The following is a 25,995-nucleotide window of genomic DNA, read 5'->3' as shown; positions in this document are numbered from 1 at the left end:
TTATCGAACCCAGGAGAGAGGCGGTGGGTGCTTTGAGAGGAACGGCTGGTGAAAGGGCTGGAGGGAGGCAGCATGTCTGGCCTTGTAGGAATAGGCCTTGGGTTACTGCTGGTAATCCTGTCTTCCTCTTGTAGGGTTAGAGGAGGTCGGAACATGTGGCCTCTTTGCCGTTTTTGCAATGGGTAAAAAAAAATATATTCAAAGTATAAGACAAACCAATGGATTTTAATGAAACAGACAAAATGGTAATGTTCACTACTGATATGGTTTCAGATTCCAAATTGTAAATGACATTGCACATTAAAAAATGTTGTTTATACTCAGATACAATGGGTTATTATATTTTTACATGAATTAGAACAGGGTTGCAATGAGTTGGAATAGACTATCACAATGGGTTTGTTTAATAATACACAAGTACTTTAAACATTTCTGGGATTAAATTCCAATATGGGAAATACGGTTAGTTATAATCAATATTTAAAGCAGGAGCCAGGGGCAATGGCTGGAACAGGTAAGGGGAGAGCCCACAGGCAGGAAGTGGGAGCCTGCTGATGGCCATAGCAGGCAGGCGAAAGGCCAGGAAGTGAGTGGAGCGGTTTGGAACAACTCAGGAAGATGAAATTGTCTGTCAGTTTGTTATACTGTGGTGGCTTGCGTGTTGCCATGAGGCTGGAGGCTGTGTCACTGGTGTTTCAAATGCCAACAGGATTTCCTATGGTGGACAGGTTTCAGCAGAGCTTCCAGGTTGAGACAGACTTGGAAGAAGAAAGAGGCCATCCACTTCTCAAAGAACTGGCCAGTGGAAACCTTATGAATAGCTATGAAACACTGTCTGATGTATTACTAGACAACTTTTTGAAACATTATCCAATATAGTGCCAGAAGATAAACCCCTCAGGTCGGAAGGCACTCAAAATACAACTGGGAAAGAGCTGCCTCATCAGAGTAGAGCTGATCTTAATGATATGGATAAAGTAAAGCATTTGGGACCTCCATTTGCTGATGTGGCATGACTCAAAATGAGAAGAAACAGCTGCAAACATCTATTAATAACTGGAACATGGAATGTACTAAGTATGAATCTAGGAAAATTGTCAAAAATGAAATGGAACACATAAAGACTGATAGCCTAGGCATTAGAGAGCTGCAGTGGACTGGTTTTGGCCATTTTGAATCAGACAGCCATATGATCTACTATGCTGGAAATGACAAATTGAAGAGGTATGGTGTGGCATTCATCATCACAAAGAATGTTTCAAGAGCTATACTGAAGTACAATGCTGTCAATGATAGGATAATATCCACACACCTACAAGGAAGGCCAGTTAATACTACTATTATTCAAATTTATGCACCAACCACCAAAGCCAAAGATGAGGAAATTGAAGATTTTTACCAACTTCTGCAGTCTGAAATTGACCAAACATGCAATCAAGATGTGTTAATTATCACTGGTGATTGGAATGCAAAAGTTGGAGACAAAGAAGAATCACTGGTAGTTGGAAAATATGGCCTTGGTGATAGAAATGATGCTAGATATCGCTTGATAAAATTTTGCAAGACCAACAACTTATTCACTGCAAATACCTTTTTTCAACAACATAAATGGGGGTTATATATGTGGACTTTGCCAGACAGAGGATACAGAAATCAGACTGACTACATCTGTGGCAAGAGAAGCTCAATATCTTCAGCCAAAACTAGTCCAGGAGCTGATTGTGGAACAGACCATCAACTGCTCATACGCAAGTTCAACTTGAAGCTGGAGACAATTAAAATAAGTCCACGAGTGCTGAAATATGACCTTGAATATATCCCTCCTGAATTTAGAGACCATCTAAGGAATAGGTTTGATGCGTTGAACACAAACGACCAAAAACCAGAGGAATTGTGGGATGACATTAAGAACATCATCCATGAAGAAAGCAAGAGTCATTAAAAAGATGAGAAAAGAAGAAAAGACCAAAATGGATGTCAGAAGACACTCTGAAACTTGCCCTTGAGTGGAGAGTAGCTAAGGCAAAGGGAAGAAATGACAAGATAAAACAGCTGAACAGAAGATTTCAAATGGCAGCTCGAGAAGGCAAAGTCAATTATTGTAATGAAATGTGCAAAGACATGGAGTTGGAAAGGCAAAAGGGAAGAACATGCTCAGCATCTCTCAAGCTGAAAGAACTGAAGAAAAAATTAAGCCTTGAGTTGCAATACTGAAAGATTCTATGGGTAGTATATTGAATGACGTAGGAAACATCAAAAGAAGACGGAAGGAATACATAGAGTCACTGTACCAAAAAGAATTGTACAAAAAGGCTGTATCCTTTCACCATACTTATTCAATATGTATGCTGAGCAAATAAACTGAGAAGTTGGGCTATATGAAGAAGAATGTGGCGTCAGGATTGGAGGAAAAATGATGTTCATCCATTTCAGGAGGTGGCATATGATCAAGAACCAATGGTATTGAAGGAAGAAGTCGAAGTTGCACTGAAGGAATTGGTGAAAAACAAAGCTCCAGGAATTGACCGAATACCCATTGAGATGTTCCAACAAACAGATGCCCCACTGGAGACACTCACTTGGTTATGCCAAGAGATTTGGAAGATCGCTACTTGGCCAACTGACTGAAAGAGATCCATAACTGTACCCATTCCAAAGAAAGGTGATCCCAAAGAATGTGGAAATTATCAAACAATATCATAAATATTGCATGCAAGTAAAATCTTACTGAAGATAACTCAAAAACAGTTGCAGCAGTATGTTGCAGAGAACTTACAGAAATGCAAGCTGGATTCAGAAGAGGACGTGGAACAAGGGATATCATTGTGAGTGTCAGATGGATCTTGGCTCAAAGAATACCAGAAAGATGTTTACTTGTCTTATATTGACTATGCAAAAACAATCAATTGTGTGGATCATAACAAATTATGGATAACACTGAGAAGAATGGGAATTCCAGAACACTTAATTGTACTCATGAGGAACCTGTACATAGACCAGGAGGCTGTCATTCAAACAGAACAAGGGGACACTATGTTGTTGTTGTGTTGTTGTTATTTGCTGTCGAGTCGGCCCCGACTCATAGCGACTCCTCCTTGGGTTTCCGAGGCATTATCACTATGGAAGTAGGATTGCCCAACCTTCCTTCCGAGGAGTGGCTGGTGGGTTTGAACCGCCAGCCTTCTGGTTAGCAGTCAAGTACCTTAGGCACTATGCTACCAGAGCTCCCAGGGGACACTATATGGTTTAAAATCAAGAGAGGAGTGCATCAGGGCTGTATCCTTTTACCATACTTATTCAATATGTATGCTGAGCAAATAATCTGAGAAGTTGGACTTTGTGAAGAAGAATGTGGCATCAGGATTGAAGGAAGACTCATTAACAACCTGTGATGCACTGATGACACAACTTTGCCTGCTGTAATTGGGAAAGACTTGAAGCACTTACTGATGAAGATTGGCGACTACAGTCTGCAGTACGGATTAAAATCATAAAAACCAGATACATAGCCATCAAATTGGATCCGACTCACAGCAACCCCTCCTTGGGTTTCCAAGGCAGTATCACTACTTTAGTAGATTGCCCAACCTTCCTTGTGAGGAGTGGCTGGTGGGTTTGATTCACCAGCCTTCTGGTTAACAGTCAAATGCCTGCCTTAGGCACTATGCCACCAGAGCTCTGATGTATGGATTACACCTCAATATAAAGAAAACAAAAATCCTCACAACTGGACCTATAAGCAGCGTCACAATAAATGGAGAAAAGACTGAAAGACTGAAGTTGTCAAAGATTTCACCTCGCTTGGTTCTACAATCAACACCAATGGAATCAGCAGTCAAGATACCAGATGACATATATAGCATTGGGCAAATCTGCTGGAAAAGACCTCTTTCAAGTGCTGAAGATCAAATATACCTCTTTGAAGACTAAGGTGCACCTGACACAAGCCACTATATTTTCAATCACCTCATATGCACATGAGAGCTGGACAATGAATGAGGAAAACTGAAGAAAAGTCGATGCTTTTGAGTTGTGGTATTGACAAAGAATGCTGAAAGTACCATGGACTGCTAGAAGAACTAACAAATCTATCCTGGAAGAAGTGCAACTGGAATGCTCCTTGGAAGCGAGAATGGCCAGATTTTGTCTCATCTACTTTAGTCATGTTGTAAGAAGGGACCATTCCCTGGAGAAAGATATTATGCTTGGTAAGGTGGAGGGTCAATGGGAAAGGGGAAAGGCCTCAACAAGATGGACTGACATGGTAGCTACAACGATTGGCTCAGGTATATCAAGGATCATGGGGCTGGCATAGGACCAAGCAGTGTTTCCTTCTGCTGTACATAGGGTGGCTATGAGTTGGAATTGACTTGATGGCACCTAACAACAATAATCCATATTAACAAAAGCTGCTTGGGTTAGAATGTGTGGGATGGATTCTGAACCATTTTTAAGAGTATAAAAGGGATAGAGAAACCAAAAAGCTTTGAGAACTACTGCTCTAGCTAATCTCCTTGTTTCATCAATCTATACTTCACAATGTTTCCATCACTGTTTTCCTAAAATATCACTTTTTCAAATCACTGCCTTCTTCAAATAATGTCAGATGCCCTCTACGGTAGTTAAGTTTGTGTTTTAACTTGGCTGGGCCTGGTTGAGTGGATGGGCAGCTGGATGTAGTTATTCCCCATGGTGAGATTGGTTATTCACTCCATGGTGGAATCTACTGGAGCAGTTGAGTAGCTGCTTTAGGGATGTGGATTGCTTCCCATATATAAGCAGCAGCTTTGGGAATGGTTTCTAGCTTGTGGCATGCTTGAGTCCTGCATGTAGCCAAGTCATTATTTAGCAGCCTGTCATGTCCTGCTGATCTTGGGAGTTTTTTTGGATTTGAATTACTGGCCTGCCGTGTTATTTGGTGATACTGGGGTTGCGCCTTTTCACTTGTTGACCTTGGGTTTGTCAGCCTCAGCAGCCAGCAGCTGCCTGAGTGAAGAAAAGCCTCTAGCTTCAGTGGGCCGGGACCAAGAGGCAGAGCTGAAGCCCAAGGTCGAGGGGCTTTCACCCAGCCCTTACTGCCTGGCACTTTGAACTTGGACTTCCAGCCTCTCAAACTGTAAGAAAATAAACTCCTGTTTGTGCAAGCCATCCCATTTGTGGTATATTCCTTTCAGAGTGGCACTAAAAAACTAACTCACTACTGTGGAGTCTGATCCAGCTCAAAGCGACCCCTCCTTAGGTTTCCGAGGCACTATCTCTATGGAAGTAGATTGTCCAATCTTCCTTCTGAGGAGTGGCTGGTGGGTAACCAAAACACCCTCCAAAGCTTACAAAATGAAGTTCAATGCTCTTTCAAATGGTGTGCAAGCTAGGGATATCAAACTAATCGTGATTATTAGAACTTTCCACTTTCATGGTTTTACCTGTCGTTGTCTTTTTTTTTTTTTAAATTGTGCTTTGGGTGCAAATTTACAAAGCAAACTTGTTTTACATTCAACAATTTGTGCATATTTGGTCTCATGGCCCTGATTACCATCCCCAGTCATAAGAAACTCTTCTCCCCTCTCCTCCCTGTGGCTACCCCTCCCTGTGCCCCTCTCATCCATGCATTCCTGTCTGTCCAGCCTTCCCTCTATGTGAATGCTACCCCTCTATGTCTCATGGCTGCTTGACCCAAGGGGTGCATCTCCTTAGAGTAGGTGAGTGCATCGACCTGGGTTAGGTGTTCTGTATGTGGGTCTTTCTACTGTTAAGCTGAAAGGCAACTCATGTAAATGAGTCCATTTCTAGGTTTGAAGGGTAACCTGAGGCCATAGTCTTGAGGGTTCCACCAGTCTCTATCCAACCAGTAATTCTGATCATATTTGTGTTTTTGAATATTATTTTACATTTTTCTTCCCACTCTATCCAGGATCTCCAGGTTTGATCCCTTTCTGAGCACTTGGCATTGGTAGCCAGGCACCAGTTAGTTCTCCTGATCTTGGGTCATGGAGGCTGAAGTTTTCCTGGTCCATCTTATCTTTGGACTAATTGTTTCCCAATGACTCTGAGTTTCTTCACTCTTCTTTGCTCCCGGTGAGAGGAGACCAATAGTTGCATCTTAGATGGCCACTCAAAAGCTTTTAAGACATCAGTCGTTACCCACCAAAGCAGGTTGTACAACAAAATTTTTATGAGCTATTGCCAATTGAGCATGATGTCTCCCAAGACTATGGTCCCAAGCCCCCAGGCCTGGTGATTCTCTCCACAAGATGTTTGGTTGTCTCTGCAAAGTTCCTCCCATCCTGTCTTCTGTTGCTTCTGTAATGTATGTGGCTAATTTTGTACCACAAGTGTATATGTAAGATTATCTTCAGCCAAATCTATCCTTGGTCTAGGGTATATTCCTGTTTGCCTACCACCACCTGCTGTTCTTACCTATCTATGCATTAATCCACAGCATGATATCTGGTGCTAGTGATACTGTAATGTTGTGCATGTAATAGTATTTGCCTCTGTTGTCTATATCTTTTGTGTACATTTCGGTGTCTTTCCTTTCCCCAGCATCACCATACTGGTCAGGGACTCTTTCCACACTGTTCTTCCCCTCATCCAAATCAACATGTGACCCCCAAATAGTCTTGAGATTCCCCCCGCTTCCCTCCTGTCTCCAGTAACCAACAAAGTAAGTTTCCTTCCCTGAATAAACTTTCCTTGACTTTTTACAATAGTGGGCTCATACAGTATTTGTTCTTCTGCAATTGACTTATTTCACTCAACATAGTGTTCTCTAAATTCATCCATGTTGGAAGATGATTCCTATATTCTTTATTGTTCTTTAATGTTACATAGTATTCCATTGTGTGAATGTACCAGTTTGAGTATCCAATCATCTGTTGATGGGCATTTAGATTGTTTCCATTTCTTTGCTATATTGAATTGTGCTGCAATGAACATGGGTGTCCATATGTCTGTTCATGTTCTGTCTCTCACCCCTTTAGGATGTGTTCCTAGTAATGGAATTGCTGGATCAAATGGTATTTTTATTTTCAGATTTCTAAGGAAACGCCATACCATTCTGCAGTCCCACCAGCAGTGTATGAGAGTTCCAATTTCTCCGCAGCCTTGACAGCACTTGTTATTTTCTATCTTGTTGAACTTTGCTATTACTGCTGGGGTGACATGGTATCTCAGTGTTGTTTTGATTTGCACCACTCTAACGGCTGATGATTGTGAGCATTTCCTCATGTGTTCGTTGGCTGCCAGTATATCTTCTTTAGTGAAATGTCTGTTCATATCCCTTGCCCACTTTTTAATTGGGTCGTTCATTTTTTTTTTTGAGGAAGTCGTTTGCCAGATATGTCATAGCCAAATATTTTTTCTCAATCTGTAGGTTCTTTTTCCCCTTTTGAAGTAGTCTTTAGATACACATAAGAATTTAATTTTTAAAAGGTCCCAGTCATCTAGTTTCTTGTCTGCTGCCTGTGCATTTTGGGTTATGCTTGATAATCTCTATGCCATAAATTATTAGGCCCCTAGAATTGCCCCTTTTGGAAGGAAGATGGGGCAATCTACTTCTGTAGTGATACTGCCTTGGAAACCCAAGGAGGGGTTGCTATGAGTCGGGTCCAACTCGACGGCACATAACAACAACAACAGATTTGCCCCTATTTTATCTTTGATGAGCTTTACAGTTTTGGGTTTTATATTTTAAGTCTTTGATCCAACTTGAGTTTGTTTTTATGTATATGGTGAGATATGGGTCTTGTTTCATTTTACTACAAGTGGATATCCAATTTTGCCATCACCATTTGTTAAAGAGGCTATGTCTCCCCATTTAATGGGTTTAGGGCCTTTGTCAAAGATCAGCTGTCCATAGATGGGGTTGGTCTATTTCTATCATTACATCAATACCATGCTGTTTTGACTACTGTGGCTGTATGGTAGGTTTTGAGGTCTGGAAGTGTGAGGCCTCCTACTTTATTTTCCTTCTTCAGCAGTGCTTTGTGTATCCGAGGCCTCTTTCCTTTCCATATGAAAGTTGTGATTGGTTTTTCAATGTCCTTAAAAAATACTGATGAGATATGGATCAGGATTGCATTGAATGTGTAGATTACTTTGGGTAGTATTGACATTTTCACAATATCCAGTCTTCCTATCCATGAACAAAGCATGTTCTTCCAGTTATGTAGATTCCTTATATCTTCCTGTAGTAATGTTTTGTAGTTTTCTTTGTGTAGGTTTTTTGTGTCCCTAGTAAGATTTATTCCTAAGTATTTTATCTTTTTAGTAGCTATTGTAAATGGTATTGTTTTTCTTATTTCCTTTTCAGAGGCCTCTTTGTTGATGTAGAGGAATCCAACTGATTTTTGTATGTTGACCTTATATCCTGCCACTTTGCTGCACCTTTCTATTAGTTCCAGTAATTTTTTGCTGAGTCTCTTGGGTTTTCTATGTATAGGATGATGTCATCTGCAAATAGACATAGCTTTACTTCTTCTTTGCCAATTTGGATGCCTTTTATTTCTCTTTCTTGTCTTATTGCCCTGGCTAGGACTTCCAGTACAATGTTGAATAGAAGTGGTGATAGAGGGCATCGTTATCTGGTTCCTGTTTGCAAGGGGAATGCTTTGAGCCTTTCTCCATTAATAATAATGTTGGCTGTTGGTTTTGTGTACATGCCACTGATTGTGTTGAGGAGTTTCCCTTCTATCCCTATTTTGCTGAGAGTTTTGAATGGGAATGGGTATTGGATTTTGTTGAATGCCTTTTCTGCATTGACTGATTATATGGTTCTTTTGTTTATGTGGTGGATTACATTGATTGTTTTTCTGATGTTGAACCATCCTTCCATACCTGGTATGAATCTCACTTGGTCATGATGTATTATTTTTTTGATATGTTGTTGGAGTCTGTTTGCCAGGATTTTGTTGAAGATTTTTGTGTCTATATTCATGAACAACATAGGTCTGCAGTTTTCCTTTTTAGTGGTGTCTTTCCTTGGTTTTGGTATCACTGTTATGCTTGCTCCACAGAATGAATTTGGGTGTGTTCCATCTTTTTCTACATTCTGGAATAGTTTGAATAGTATAGGTGTCAATTCTTCCCTGAACATTTGGTAGAATTCTCCAGTGACGCCATCTGGGCCAGGACTTTGTGTGTGTGAGAGATTTTTTTTATGACTTGTTCAATTTCTTTTGTTGTGGGTCTGTTCAAGTATTCTATCTCTGACTGAGAAAGTTTAGGTAGGTCTTATATTTCTAAAACCATATCCATCTCTTCTAAGTTCTCAAATCTGTTGAGTACAGTTCTTCATAATACTCTGTTATCTTTTTTATTTCAGTTGGTTCTGTTGTGATGTCTTTTTCATTTATTATTTGTGTTATTTGCAACTTCTCTTTCTTTTCCTTTGTTAAATTTGCCAGTTTTTTTTTTTTTTTTGATTTTGTTAATCTTTTAGAACAACCTTCTTGTTTTGTTGATTTTCTCGTTTTGTTTTCTGCCTCATTTATTTCTGCTCTGATCTTTATTATTTCCTTACTTCTGGGTACTGCAAGTTTCTTTTGTTGCTTTTTTTCTCACTGTTGGACTTGTTGAGTTAAAGTGTTGATTTTGATTCTTTCCTCTTTTTTGATGTGTACATTTATTGCTATAAAATGACCTCTGAGTAAAGCTTTCACTGTGTCCCATAGGTTTTGGTAATTTATTTCCAGGAATTTTTTTTTTTTTTTTAATTTCACCTTTTATTTCTTCTGTTACCCAGTAGTTTTTGAGCAGTGTATTATTCAGTTTCCACATATTTCATTTTTTTCCCTTAGTATTCTTATTATTGATTTCTAATTTTACAGCATTGTGATCTGAGATGATGCTTTGTAGTATTTCAATGTTTGTGGATTTATTGAGGCTTGTTTTGTGTCCTAACACGGTCTATTCTGGAGAATAATCCATGTGCACTGGATAAGAATGTGTACTTATGCTTTTGTTGGGTGGAGTGTTCTGTACATGTCTATGAGGTCAAGTTGGTTGATTATGTTGTTAAGATCTTCTGTATCTTTGTTGAGTTTTTTTCCAGTTGTTCTGTCCTTCCTTGAAAGTGGTGTGTTAAAGTCTCCTACTACTATTGCAGAGTTGTCTGTTTTTCCTTTCACTTCAGTTAATGTTTGCTTTATGTGCTTTGGAGCTTTTTCATTGGGTGCACAGATATTTATTATGGTAATGTCCTCTTGGTCCATTGACCCTTTTAGCATCATATAGTGTCCTTGTTTGACCCTTATGCTAATTTTTATCTTGAAGTATATTATATTGGAAATTAATATTGCCACTCCTGTTATTTTTTGGTTGCCATTAGCTTGGTATATTTTTTTCCATCCTCTAATTTTTATCTTTGTGTCTAATGTGGGTCTCTTGTAGGCAGCTATCGACGGGTCTTATTTTCTTATCCAATCTGCCACTCTCTTTCTCTTGAATGGTGCATTTAGTCCATTCACATTGAGTGTAATTAGTGATAAGTATGAATTTATTGCTGTTATTCTATTGTGATTTTTGTTGTGTTTGTGGTGAATTCCACAAATAGTTGTTCCAACTATTTTTTCTGTGCTGAGTTCATTTTGTTATCAAGTGATTTTTCTCTTTTCTTCATTATTGTTGGTTTTGTGCTTACTAAGCCCTTATTATTTATTTATTTTCCTGAATTTGCTTAGAAGGATTGTTAATTATCTTTGTGGTTACTTTGAAGGAAATTCTCATCTCTCTAAGTTTATAACAGTCTGTTCTATAAAGACAGTTCTGTCTGCCTTTCCATTTGGAAGTTTTGTACTTAAAACTTTTGTTCCCTCTATTTGCTTTGGTCCTGGTGTCATCAGCAGATTGACTCCTTTATTTCTCTAAGTACATTTCTTATGAGCTTATTTTGAGAGTCTTTTTCTAGTTTGGTTTCTAGGTGGTGGTGTCAAGTATCTTGATTTTAATTTGTTCTCTGTTGTGGGTTCTCTATTGGAAGGACTCCCTTTAGCCATTTCTTATAGAGTGGTCTGGTTTTTGCAAACTCCCTTAATTTCCATTTGTCTGACAATGTCTTGATTTCACCCTCATATCTGAGGAACAATTTGGCTGGATATATAATTCTTGGTTGGAAGTTCTTTTCCTTCAAGGTTTTATATATGCCATCTCACAACCTTCTTGCCTGCATGGTTTCTGCTGAGAAATCAGAGCTTAGTCTTATTGGTTGTCCACTGTAGGTGACATTTCATTTTTCCTGAGCTGCTTCCAAGATTGATTCTTTGTCTTTGGTTTTTGGAAAGTTTGATTATGATATGTCTTGGTGACTTTCTGTTGGGATCTATCCTGTATGAGGTTTGTTAAGCTTCTTGCATGATTATCTTTTCTTCCTTCATGGTATGTGGGAAATTTTCTTTTAGCAAGTCTTCAACAATTTTCTCAGGGTTTTTTTTTTTTTTTTTGCCTCCTCTTGTTCTGGTATTTCAATCAGGCTATGTTGTTTCTTTTCACATTGTCCCATGTAACTCTTAGGTTCTCCTCATTTCTTTCAAATCTTTGTTCAATTTTTCTTCATACAGGCTGGCTTCAAGGGATTTGTCTGCTAGCTGGGAAATGTGTTCTTCAGCCAGTTCTAGTCTACTCTTTTGTCCTTCCACCATGTTATCTATTTTTGTGTTCATCTTCTGCATTTCTAATTGCTGTTTTTGTATGAGTTCTAATTGATTGTTTATTTTGTTACTTTGTTCTTGAATGATTTTCCTGAATTCTTCTAGGGTACTGTCTGTCTTCTCACTGTTTCTGTTTATGGTTTCCATTTTTCTCTGGTGGCACAGTGCCTAAAGCATTTGACTGCTAACCAGAAGGCTGGGGTTCAAACCCACCAGCCACTCCTTGGAAGGAAGATTGGGCAATCTACTGTAGTGATACCACCTCAGAAACCCAAGGAGGGGTCACTATGAGTCAGATCTGACTTGACGGCAGTGAGTTTGGTTTGTCTTGGTTTGTGCTCTTGGAGGGTCCAATATATATATATGTTCTCAATTCCTTTTCAAATAGTTCTATTGCTTGTTCTTCCTCTAAGAAACATAATTCTTTATTTTACTCTAGACTTTTCTTTGTTATCTTGTCCTATTTTTTTGGTTTGATGTGAGGTTGTCTGTTGTTTCCCAGATATTGTGAAATTATTGTCTTTAGTTGTTAGTTATGTATTGATTTGTTTCACCCTGCTTTTATGTTTTACTGTATCTGGGAGTGTGTAGCAGATGTACTTCTTTGATTATTAACTTGGCTGTACTGGGTCACTCTCCAACTCTCTCTCTGTTGGTGCAATCACTGGTGGGATGGATGCAGGTGCAAGTCTCTATTCATTGTCAATAGACTTTGGTGTTAGGATGAACAGATGCTGTCTACCATCTGTAGTATCTACAGTTGCCTAGTAGAGGTTTAATATGCTTCTCCTATTGCATGAGTCAGGGAGAAAAGGGAAAAGAGGAAAGGGGAAAAAAAAAAAAAACACACCATAAAGGAACCCCAGGATAGAAAGGCCTAAAGGAGTTTTCTGCTTGGGGTAAGGAAATTCAGTCAGGAATGCAGGCATGGACATGGCAGCTCAGGTCCTTTTGGGGACCTCTGCTGATGATGGCACCCAGTTGTTTCAAATTTGGAAGTAGTCCCAAAAGGAAGAGTGTTTCCTCTCTCTGGGTGGACCGATAAGCTGCAAAAACCCAATGTACAGATTAAATCTGGACCACAAAGGGTTTCCAGGACATGGGCCCAAACCCACTGCTGTGCACCCACTCTGAGGCTGTGCCAACTCAGAGGGCATTTCTATGCCCTTTCTGCCACTCTGTTCCAGACTCTGTGGCAGCCCAAGCTAAGGTGGGTCCTGCTGGGTTTGCCCATAAGATCTTCACTCCCCGAGTCCTAGTTTACCTCTTAAAACTTCTGGTGAGGCTATTCTGAGTCCCAGCACCTATGGGTTCCGTAGTGTTTTTTCTTTCTTTTTCCTCTTCCATCTCCTCCACTCTGCCTCCTGCTCTAGGTCTTTTGTTTCCATCTCCGCCACTTGGGTAGGCCTGCCTTTTTCCCCCCAGTTGTTTATCCCGCTTTCTTTCTTTGCTTTCACTGGATCTAGTACTGTATCTTCTCCTTAGCGGTTCATAACTCCAGTATCTTTATTTGTATCTGCTTTACCTAGTTGTTCTGGGTTGCAGATGGAAGAGGGAGTGAACATGGGTATTAACTGCATGATGCCATCTTCTTACCTCTCAACTTCATGTTATGTCTTTGTTCATTAGTTTTTATATTTGTCCCCCATGGAAAGCCTTTTTATACTTCAAGATATGAAGCAATTATACTTCTCTATGAAACTCATCAGAAGTAAGTCCTCCTACTAACCTTTCTTTTGCTTTCCTATGGGATTTTGCTTAGGAGCTCTAGTAGTGTAGTGCAAGGCATTTGACTGCTAACCAGAAGGCTGACGGTCCAAACCCACCAGCCACTCCTCAGAAGGAAGGCTGGGCAATCTACTTCCTTGGAAACCCAAAGAGGGGTCACTATGAGTTGAGTTCAACTTGACAGCACATAACAACAATAACAATGGGATTTTGCTTATTTTTATTTCTACATATTTCTTCTTCTTTGCTATTATAGTATGTGTTTTAGCTACTTTTTGAACCTCCACAGAGTCTACCTATTGCTGCTTTCCAGTGACTATTTAATGTCTGCATAAATGTATATTCAATGTTGTATCCTTTAAAATATCTAAAATATGTACACCGTCTGACTTTCCTATCATTTGCTGTCATTATTCACCTTTCTTTGTGAAAATAAATGCTGTGTTCTTTAGTGTTTATATTAATCGCCTCTTTTCCTAACTTGTTATGAGACAAAAATCAGCAGCTGACATGTGTTTACAACTTAAAAGTGATTATTCATGAATGACAATAACTGAGAATATTAAGCTGGGTCATAATATCATTACTACATATAGCTCTTACATAACAGATAGGGTATGATGACAAAGATGAACAAATAAAATTGAAGGTTGCCAGATTCTTTTAGTTTGAGGCAGCTCTCCCAACCTTTTGTTTCATAGAAAATTTATTCATTTTACCTAAGTCTGTTATGTTGTTGTTGTTGTTATTTGCCATCGAGTTGGCCCCGACTCATAGCGACCCCTCCTTGGGTTTCCGAGGCAGTATCACTATGGAAGTAGGAATGCCCAACCTTCCTTCCGAGGAGTGGCTGGTGGGTTTGAACCACCAGCCTTCTGGTTAGCAGTCAAGTGCCTTAGGCACTATGCTACCAGAGCACCTACCTAAGTCTAGACTTTGGAAATTAAGCCTAAATACATTAATATATTGGAATCCTCAGACCTTTTAATATTCACACTTGAAACAGAAAAACTGCCCCAGCCAGTATCAAATGAAAAACTAAATTTGACCTTTAATAAACAACTGTTATATTTTTCCTATTTAGAAAACAACAATGCCAAGGAAGTTGTGAAAGCCTAGATTGCCAACATTTTCATTCATTTGTCTCTATCTCCACCTGCTGGATGATATGAAATACACAAATATTTCTATGGTATAAATATGTCTCTATCTTACTTTAATGAATTACTAATTTATATTTTAAAAATTAGATTCTGATGCACTGGAATGGTTTGTACTGATTTTCTTATGCTACTGAAATTAGCAGTGGGCCTTCCTGGACATCATTATGACATCATTATATGACAATATTGCACCAGAGAATAAAAAGTTATGCTTCAGTATGAACAATATGCTAGGAAAATCTATACGACTAAAATGCAAGTCAATCTGAATACAGACTTTAGGATTTATTCATCTAAATCCTACATGCTAGGTGTTTTTGAAAATAAAATAGCATACAATATTATTTCAGAAGTCAAAATGCAGAATACCTTGAAGTACTGCCATTCCTTGAATTCATTTAGATTACAGTGTGTAATCATAACTTTTGATCCATCAGGACCCTTTGTCAAACACTGGTCATATTGCATGAGTTGATTAGCTTCATTGATTCGGAAAAGCTATATGTATATAAAAAAAAAAGGAAACAGAAAAATAATAGAACTCTTCCCTAATGATATACATAAAAAAAAACAAACAATTTCTATAAACGAACTCAAAGACTATCTTATTTTTCTCTAATTTTTCTGGGTTTTCAGAACTGTAAGTTCAAAGACAGGAATTATATTTAGCTTGATGTTAGTGACAAATCATTATATTCTTTAGTCTTATAGAATAGGTATTAGTACGTATTTTTTATGTATTAACAATGTGAGAAAATGAAAAAAAAGCGGGGATATAATGATTGTTTCCAGTCTAAATTAGAGACAAAAAAATACCCACATGAGGAAGTAAGAAAATATATTACTGAAATATAGTAACACCTCAGTTTACTGAAAAAAAATCTTGTGGATTACTGAAAATAAAGTTGTTAAGGAGCTGGGCTTACATAGTAATGGTAGTGACAGAAGTATATACTCCCACAATAATATATTTTAATCTCTTTTATTAGACATAATTCTAGATTCTAACTGCTTATGTGAAAATCAATACTATTATCTCCCTCAATTAAGTGAATATTTTATTCAGCATTGTCAATTTTTACAGAATATTTTACTTTATCAAAACAAACTAAATGAATAAATCAAAACTCCATGATCAGTAAGCCTGATGGCTCTAAATGCAGACCAATTTAAACACAAAAGCAAGGTTCTTTACCTGATTCCCTCCCATCCTGTGGCAGGGTCCTAGTTCAACAAAACCTCCATTTGTTTTCCCCATACTATCAATGCAGTAAGCAGTTTCAAAACCTCTGATCTAAAAAACAAAGAACTAAAAGTCAGGCAACAGTTGTTGTTGTTAATAAGCTTTAGCATTAGTCTTAGAAGAAATACAACCAGAATGTGCCTTAGAAGCAAGGACGGCAAGATTTTGGCTCACTTACTTTGGATATGTCACCAGGAAAGACCAACGGCTAGAAAAAGACAGCATGTTTGGTAAAGTAGAGGGTTAGGGAAATCCTCAATGTGATGGATTGATAAAATAGCAACAATGGGCTCAAACATACCAACGATCATGAGATTGTCACAGAACCAGGCAATGTTTTGTTGTTATGCCTAAACTCACTGTGACTCAGCGACAACTAACAACAAGGTGTCAGACTAAAAGAGTTTCATGTTAAATACTGCAGTTCATAGTGAAAATCTGGGAATGTGTAGTTCCAGGTTATTACTATATTGTCAGTGTTTTAAATAGCTTAGAGCACACGAGACATCTTTGAAATAATTTATGGTATTGAAATGAACTAGGGGCACTGGTGTACAGATTTCCATAAAATACCCCAGAAGATAAAAAAAATGAAAAGATACTATTAAGCATAACTTAAGATATGCTTTCATAGGCATAACTCGTGTGAACCAGGAACAAACGGTGACTTTACCTGACCACCGTGGTAACTGACAATGGCCCCATCTAGAAGAGTTGGATTTGCATGGTCCCTCTCCCAAGCGGCCACACCAGCACTTTGGTGGTGACTTCCAGGGACAGAGAGGGCACAGGTCATGTATGTGGGCCAAACAATGAGGCTTTCTTTGATTATGGATAATGTAGGTGAGTAGCAAACTTAAGTTTCCATCTTTGGAATGCGTATTTTGTATAAAAATAATCTTTTTGGAAATATTGTATATTTATTTCTCAATTATACATTACTATAGAATTTAGATAAAATATTTATTCAATCATTCAGTCAGCAAATATTGATAAGCACCTATGACAGTAAGAGCTTTTGAAGATACAAAGATGAGTGAATCATGGCAGAAAGTCAGCATTAGGATGGAGGTATGAGAATGGGCGAATGGAAACACTCTACCTGGAGGAGCTCTAAAGACTGCCCCTAGGCGATGGCTTTTAAACAGGCAAGGTTTATCCTGGCATGTGCAGAGTGTGCTGAGAAATGAGGTGTAAGACACAAGCAGCAGAATAAGAGAAGGTTAAACTGAAGATGTACTCAGGGATGAGGTAATAAAGGGAGGACAAAACTGCATTCACTAAAAATCGAGTGTTGTAGGTTCCGATACATCAATGACAAAAGACATAAAACATCTTTATCTTCTCAGGAAGGAAAGCCAGAATATAAGCAATAAATATAATAGATAATAAACATAATAAACTATCATGTTAGAAAATGATAGGTGCTATGCGGAAAAAAAACAAAAAGAGCAAGTTAAAGCTAATATTGCCAGTGTGGGAGTGGGCAGCTGGGTAGATTTCAATTGAGAAATTGGTATTTGAGCAGACCTGAAAGAAATATGTTGTTGTTAGCTGCAATTTAGTCAATTGCCAGCATGTTTGAGTTTATCACTACAGCTACTGTGCTAATCCACCTCCATGAGAGTCTTCTACACCCTCATTGACTTTCTACTTCACCAAACATAATGTCTTCCTCTAGTACTGATCCCTTCTGATAACATGTCCAAGGCAAGTGGGTTAGATGATATTTATTGTGATCCATAAGGTTTTCATTGGCTAATTTTCAGTAGATCACCAGGCCTTTCTTCCTAGAGGGAAGTGTAAGAGTTAGCCATGCAGATGTTTAAAGTATTCCAGGCAGAGGATTTATTTATTCCTTTTACACAGAAGGCATTATACTAATTAGGTATTTCTGGGAGAAGGTGGTCCTGATTCTAAAAGGCTTATGTTCTCATTGAGGAGTTAAACACAACTGGCTATAATAGAACACAGCTGAGAAATGAGGATATAGAACAAGAAGGTATTAAAACAAGAGGTACAGATAAAAGACTGATTCATTCTTACTTGGGTAGATGAGGAAAAGATTCACAGAAGGTGTAGCATTTACATTGAGTCTTGAAGGAGGCTAGGGGCTTTGCTAAGTGGAGAACCGATTTCAGAGTAAGAGAGAGTAGCCTAAGTGTCCTTTGTTAGTATCTCCTTTTATTCCCAAACTCTAAATATTAGAGTTCTTTAGAGGTGGGTCCTGAACTCTCTTCATCTCTATTTTCTCTCTAGATGATCATTTAGTCCCAAGAAACAATCCACCTGGTGCTGGTCCCCGCATATATATCTCTAGAGTGACTACTGAGTTTCTGAATCACATAGCCTGCCATCTACTTGATGTAAAACAAACAATGCAGTGCACTGCCATCCAGTCAAATCTGACTCATAGCAACCGCTCCTTGGGTTTCTGAGGTGGTTGCTGTTGTTGTTATGTGCTGTCGAGTGGGACCCAACTCATAGGAACCCCTCCTTGGATTTCCAAGGCAGTATCACTATGGAAGTACATTGTCCCATCTTCCCAGGCGGTATCACTACGCAAGTAGATTGCCCAATCTTCCTTCCGAGAAGTGGCTGGTGGGTCTGAACCTTCCGGTTAGCAGTCAAATGCCTTAGGCACTATGACACCAGAGCTCCTTATCTACTTCACAGGATGTCCAACAGGCATTTATTTATAGGCCCAGAACACCAATAGCGAACTTGCCATTCCTCCCCATTCCCTTCCTCCATCATCCTTCCCATCTCAACTGCCACCTAATCAGATACTCAAATAAAAAACAAAACCCATATGTCATACTGGCTTATCCTCCATATGCCAATCCATCAGTGAGGCCTTTTGGGTCCACCACCAAGTGAATGATACATGTTAAACTGATCTGCTCTTCTCTATCTTCACTCTTGTGACCCTACTTCAAGCCAAGATCACTTTTCACTGGAACTACCCTAATCTTTTGCTGTTGAGGTGATTTTGACTCATGGAGACCCCATGTATTACTAAGTAGAACAGCTTTTTATTTAATCTTTATGGAAGCAGATTGCCAGGTCTTTCTGTGATGTCACTGGGTGGGTTCAAACCACCAACCTTTGGGTCTGGTAGATGAGGCAAATCTATTGTGCTACTCAAGGACCTGGAACCACCCTATGAGTTTCCTAATTGAGATCCTTGTTTCTACTCTAAGTCCTCATAGCATAGGGATTAAAAATAAAAGTATAAATCAAAACATGGTGCCTTTCTCTTTAAAATATTCCCATGGCTTCTCATCAGCCTTGGGATAAAGGCCTCTCTCCTCTCCAGGGCCTTCAACACCTGAGTGGCTTGGTCTGTGCCTCTCTAATCTCCGTTTTTGCAAGTAGCATTTCCTGACTCAGAGCCTTTGAACTCACCATTTTCTTTACTCGGAACATTCTTTTAACTTTTTACTGTGATTTGGGTGAAAGTTTACACAGTAAATTGGTTTTCCCTTCAATAATTCATACATTTTGTTCTGTGACATTGACAAGGTAGTAGCACTCCCCACTCCCTCCCTGTGTTTACCGTTCCCATTCCTGCCTTATAAGCTTTATAGAAATAATGCTGGAGATCACATGACAGAATTTTGCAAGACCAATTAGTTATTCATTGCAAATATATTTTTCAATAACACTAATAGTGGCTATACAAGTGGACTTCACCAGATAGAGTACACAGGAATCTGACTGACTATATCTGTGGCAAGAAGCAATGGAAAAGCTCAGTATTTTCAGCCAGGAGCTGATGGGGAACAAACCATCAACTGCTCATATGCAAGTTCAACTTGAAGCTGAAGACAATTAAGACAAGTCCACAAGAGCCAAAATATGACCTTGAATATACCCTGGCCTGAATTCAGAGACCATCTAAAGAATAGATTTGATGCACTGAACACCAATGACCAAAAACCAGAGGAATTGTGGGATGATATCAAGAACATAATCCATGAAGAAAGCAAAGGTCATTAAAAAGACAAGAAAGGAAGAAAAGACGAAAATGTACGTCAGAAGAGACTCTGAAACTTGCCCTTGAATGAAGAATAGCTAAAGCAAATGGAAGAAATGACAAGACAAAGAGCTGAACAGAAGATTTCAAATAGCAGCTTGAGAAGGCAGAGTCAGTTATTATAATGAAATGTGCAAATATATGAAGTTGGGAAGCCAAAAGGGAGAGAACATGCTCAGCATTACTCAAGCTGAAAGAATTGAGGAAAAAATATAAGCCTTGAGTGGCAACATTGAAAAATTCTATGGGCAATGTATTGAATGATGCTTGTTGTTCTTGTTGTTATTATGTGCCGTCGAGTTGGGCCTGACTCATAGCCACCCCTCCTTGGGTTTCTGAGGTGGTGTATCACTATGGAAGTAGATTGCCCAACCTTCCTTCCGAGGAGTGGCTGGTGGGTTTGAACCGCCAGCCTTCTGGTTAGCAGTCAAGTGCCTTACGCACTATGGAAACATCAAAAGAAGATGGAAGGAATACAGAGTCATCACTGTACCAAAAAGAATTGGTCGATGTTCATCCATTTCAGGAGGTGGCATATGATCAGGAACCAGTGGTACTGAAGGAAGAAGTTGAAGCTGCACTGAAGGAACTGGTGAAAAACAAGGCTCTGGGAATTGATGGAATACCCATTGAGATGTTTCAACAAATGGATGCTGCAATGGAGGCACTCATTTGGCTATGTCAAGTGATTTGGAAGACAGCTCGCTACCTTGTCAACTGACTAGAAGATATCCATATTTGTACCCATTCCAAAGAAAGATGATCCCACAGAATGTGGAAATTATTGGAGACAATCATTAATATCGCACACAAGTAAAATCTTACTTAATTCAAAAATGGTTGCAGCAGTATATTGACAGAGAACTTCCAGAGGTGCAAGCTGGATTCAGAAGAGAATGTGGAATGAGGGATATCATTGCTGATGTCAGATGGATCTTGGCTCAAAGCAAAGAATACCAGAATGATGTTTACTTGTGTTTTATTGACCTATGCAAAGGCATTTGACTATGTGGATCATAAAAAATTATAGATAACATGAGAAGAATAGGAATTCTAGAACACTTAATTGTGCTCATGAAGAACCTGTACATAGGCCAAGAAGCTGTCATTTGAACAGAACAAGGGGATGCTGACTGTATGGTTTAAAATCAGGAAAGGTGTGCATCTGGGTTGTATTCTTTCACCATACTTATTCAGTCTGTATGCTGGGCAAATAATCCGAGGAACTGGACTATATGTAGAAGAAGGTGGGGCATCAGGATTGGAGGAAGACTTATTAACAACCTGCAATATGCAGATGACACAACCTCGCTTGCTGAAAATGAAGATGACTTGAAGCACTTATTGATGAAGACTGAAGACTACAGTCTTCAATATGGACTGCACCTCAACAAAAAGGAAATAAAAATCCTCACAACTGGACCAATAAGCAACATCATACTAAATGGAGAAAAGGTTGACGCTGTCAGGGATTTCATTTTACTTATATCTATAATCAACACCTAAGGAAGCAGCTGTCAAGAAATTAAATGTATTGCACTGGGAAAATCTACTGCAAAAGATCTCTTTAAAGTGTTAAGAAGCAAAGATGTCACTTCAAATAGTAAGGTGCACCTAACCCAAGCCAAGGAATTTTCAATTGCCTCCTAGGCACGTGAAAGCTGGACAGTGAATAAGGAAGACCAAAGAAAAGTTGATGCCTTTAAATTATGGTGTTGGTGAATATTGAAACTACCACAGACTGCCAGAAGAGTGAACAAAAGTGTTCTGGAACAAGTGCAGCCAGAATGATCCCTCTAAGCAAGAATGGCCAGAGCTCATCTCACCTATTTTGGTCACGTGGTCAGAAGGGATTATTCCCTGGAGAAGGATATCATGCTTGGTAAAGTAGAGGGTCAGCAAAAAAGGGGAAGACCCTTAATGAAATGGATTGACACAATGGCTGCAATGATGGGCTCAAGTATAGCAAGGACCGTGAGGATGAAGCATAATGAGGCAGTATTTCGTTCTGTCGTACATGGGATCACTATGAATCAGGATCAATCAGATGGCACCTACCAATAACAGTATCATCTACTATCTTTATGTTGTTCTTGTTATGTGCTGTCGAGTCGGACTCGACTCATAGCCACCCCTCCTTGGGTTTCTGAGGCAGTACCACTATGGAAGTAGGTTGTCCAACCTTCCTTCCAAGGACTGGCTGGTGGGTTTGAACAGCCAGCCTTCTGGTTAGCAGTCAAGTGCCTTAGACACTATGCTACCAGAGCTCCCACTATATTCATAGTATATCTAAATATGTATGTACAAATAACCTCTGTCAAACCTGTATATATGTATTTGTGGATGTAGTTCCAGTCACTTTCTTACCACGGTTCAGCTTGTGTGTTTATCTATGTAACCATTCGTACATTATTATTCTCAGTGTTATTAACATGGATGAACCTGGAGAGCATTATGCTGAATGAAATGTCAATCACAAAAGGACAAATATTGTGTGAGACCACTACTGTAAAGTCAAGAAAAGGTTTATACACAAAAAGAAACATTCTTTGAAGGCTACCGGGGTGGAAGAGAAAGAGAGGGTAAAACACTAACTAGAGCAGCATGTGTTAACTTGCATGAAGGGAAAGGCAATGTGCAGTAAGGGGGAGGTCAGCACAAAATGATCAAGGTGAAGGAAGATACTGGGAGGAGCACAAGAGTTAAAGGCAACAAAGGTGAATCCATTACATACTTGGAGTACTCTTGCTGTCTCTTTATCATTCGGAGCTCAGATCAAATGTCTCCTCAGAAAGGCCTTCCTTACCTGTCCTTGGGTCCTTCTGACTATGTTGTTGTTGTTATGTGCGGTCAAGTCGGACCGAGTCATAGTGACCCCTCATTGGGTTTCCGAGACAGTATCACTACAGAAGTAGATTGCCCCATCTTCCTTCCGAGGAGTGGCTAGTGGTTTGAACCATCAGCCTTCTGGTTAGCAGTCAAGTGCCTTAGGCACTATGCTACCAGAGCTCCTCCTTCTGACTATATCACCTGTATATTTTCTTCATAGCTCTTAATACCATCTGTCATTGTTTTCTCTGATCATTTTTGTCTTTCTCCCTACGAACCTAGACTGGGACTTCCCAGAGGAAAAAAGACAGGGTGTGTCTTGTTTCTCTCCAGAAAAATAATTGGTATATAGTTGTTGTTATATGCCGTCAAGTTGGACCCAATTCATAGCGACCCCTCCTTGGGTTTCTGAGGCAGTATCACTATGGAAGTAGATTGCCCAACCTTCCTTCTGAGGAGTTCAAACCCACCAGCCTTCTGGTTAGCAGTCAAGTGCCTTAGGCACTAGGCCCTGAAAAAATATTTGTTCAATGAATAATTAAGAAAATCCATGTAGATTTGAAAGTTCAGGGCAAGTTTGGTATACCTGTGAGGCAGGAGCATAAGGTATGTGAGTGGATATGATCAGAAATCAGGTTACAAAGGTAGATTTGAAAAAATAAAAAAATGGCAACATAGATTGCTCTCTTTTTCTGATTTTAGTTACCACTAATTAATTCATTTGTTTGACAAGCATCATCTGAGTGCCTATTACAGATGGGGTTTCTGCACCCAATTGTGAACGAGGTCCTAAAGCACTTACAGACTGGTTGAGAGAGAGTGATTTAAAGTGTTACAGGAATCTATGGAAAGATCATAGAATGGGAAGAATGAGACAGGCTTTTCAGTAGTTGTGATATCTATGTTGAGAGCAGCAGGGTAAGTTGGAAACTGATCAAGAAAGGGAGTTGGAATACAGGGCAAGGGCGCAGAAAAAGTTGGAGGGAGTGGACAGTGTTACAGATGGGGGAGCCACAGGTGCAAAAGCTGGCAGGGAGAATGAAGTGTTCTCAAGGTAACTTGCAGGACGAATGGTTGGTTGGGTGGCTAGGGTAGCTGTAGTGGTACTGGTGTAACGGTAGTGGGAGTTATCAGACCATTCTTACCCAAGATTTTCCTCAAGAATTTTCATCTTTCACTTACATTTCCATCTCTTACTGCCTTCTCCCCAACTCAGTTTCCAAACACACACACTTTAAGCCCTGAATATCAGCTGATACTTACCTCTCCCCAGTCAACATTTTTGGGTGGTAAAGGGTAATGTGAAGTGATATCATATGCTATTTCTTCCATGAACCATTTGAAATTTTTGCAGTTGTGATCTTCTCGAAATTTTTTCAGCTCAGATATATCCCCGTATGGCAATGCTTTTGATTCAGGACGACTAGCATAGAAATAGTCTTTGTATTCATCCCACCAAACCTCTACAACTCTAACATAATTCTGTGAAAAAAGAAAATTAGTATCAATATGAAAAATAAAAATATGTAATGCCATAAGAAGCCCATCTTAGAGACATGAAATATAATCAACATACAGCAAACTCATTTCAGCAGGACCTGGCATTTAATTAAACAACAAATGCAAGTCAGCTAACGACTCTAATATGTCATTTCCCAAGGATAAAGTTGCCATGAATATTCAACCAAAAGCAGTGATATATACAGAATTGGCTATCATTGAGCTGGAAGATCATATATTCTATCCTGCTTATAGAGGAAGAAACTGAAGCCCAGAAGAGAGTTTCTGAAAGCCCAGCTAGACACTGGTTCTCCTTCCAGACTATTCTCTTCTTATTAGAACCACACTACTAGTATGCATAGTAAAATCTCATTCCAGGTTAAAATCTCATTTCAGAAACCATCATGAAAAACAACAACAACAAAAAAAAACCCACCCACACTCACTGCCATGGAGTCGATTCTGACTCATAGCGACCCCATTGGGTTTCTGAGGTGGTAAATCTTTACAGAAGTAGATTGCCCAGTCTTCCTTCCATGGGGTGGCTGGTGGGTTTGAACCACCAACCTTCCTGTTAACAGTCAAATGCCTTAGGCACTACACCACCAGAGCTCCTTATGAAAAACAATAGCTTTGTTTAATAAAACACTTTCTTTGCATGTGGTTCTCTTGATATTACAAGTATAATAGAACCATTTTACCATTTATAACCCAGAATTAACTAGATCTTTTCCCCAGTTAGTACAATTTCAGGAAAGGCCACTAAGAACAATAACAAAAAAAGTCAATAAGGGATAACCAACAAAGCTCTAATTTCTATGATTTTAATGAATGAATGGATGAATATGTTATGGAATCAGTCCACACTAAATCTATTCCCTTGATTCCTTGTTGACATCACGTGTCAGCAAACATCTAAAAAAGGGCCATTTTTCAGTTTTGTGGGCCATATGGTCTCTGTCACAAACACTCAACTCTGGTGGTTGTAGTGAGAAAGCCGTCACAGATAATATGCAAATGCATGGGTATAGCTGTGCTCCAATACAACTTTAAAAAGGGACAAATATGGCCATTGTTCACTGACCACTGTTCTATATCATGAGTGAAACACCCACTTCATTCAGATGTAGTTTTTTTCTAGGCTACAAGAGAACAATCAAGGGGGTTAGCAAGGGGTAAGCCTGTGGAATCAAAAAAATTTTTCAGGAGCAGTATCCCAAAAAAATCACAAAATATTATGAATCCATGTAGTGCCTGTCATCACTGTGCTGGATACATAGAGGAAAAATAGCTAGTCCATGTCGAGATATGAAAGAACATGAAGAGTAGTGCACGCATATAAGCTTATGGCAACCAACATAAGAACATTTAATTGTTAGGGATGGAGAAAGCCAGAAGAACATCACAGAGGAGCTCAATCTTAAAGGAGTGGTTAATTAGGTGGGAATGATATTGAGGGCAAAGGGAAAAACAAATGAAGTAAGACAGATCATGATACATTTGGAGACTTACAAGGAGTTTATAGTAAACAGAATGCAGGATGCACTGAGAGAAAATGTGCCTCAGTTTCCTTATTTTAAGATGAGGCTAATTATAGTCCCCACCTCATAGTGTATTGTGAAAATAAGACATTCATCTGTATAAAGCACTAATATTTGTGCACAGTAAGGAGTTGTGGTGGCATAGTGCCTAAGGCATTTCACTGCTAACCAGAAGGTTTGCAGGTCAAACCCACCAGCCACTCCATGGAAGGAAGACTGGCCAATCTACTTCCATAAAGATTTACCACCTCAGAAACCCAAAGGGAGTTGCTGTGAGTCGGAATTGACTTGATGGCAGTGAGTTTTT

At 39.2% G+C, this 25,995-nt stretch overlaps 1 protein-coding gene across 1 annotated transcript in view; it reads right to left on the bottom strand.

The window, feature by feature from the left end:
* Nucleotides 1–25,995, bottom strand: part of GALNT7 (polypeptide N-acetylgalactosaminyltransferase 7) — a 235,924-nt gene that overhangs the window by 1,993 nt on the left and 207,936 nt on the right. The window contains exons 9-11 of the mRNA XM_007950342.2: nt 23,911–24,129; nt 15,732–15,830; nt 14,906–15,034 (exon numbers count right to left, since the gene is read on the bottom strand). Of these exons, the coding sequence (XP_007948533.1) occupies nt 14,906–15,034; nt 15,732–15,830; nt 23,911–24,129 (447 nt within the window). The remainder of the gene's footprint in view (nt 1–14,905; nt 15,035–15,731; nt 15,831–23,910; nt 24,130–25,995) is intronic.

This window comes from Orycteropus afer, unplaced genomic scaffold, assembly GCF_000298275.1.
Source record: "Orycteropus afer afer isolate SDZICR_OR568_19922 unplaced genomic scaffold, OryAfe1.0 scaffold00268, whole genome shotgun sequence".
Classification (NCBI taxonomy): Eukaryota; Metazoa; Chordata; class Mammalia; order Tubulidentata; family Orycteropodidae; genus Orycteropus; species Orycteropus afer.
This window is presented reverse-complemented; position numbering and strand designations above follow the sequence as displayed.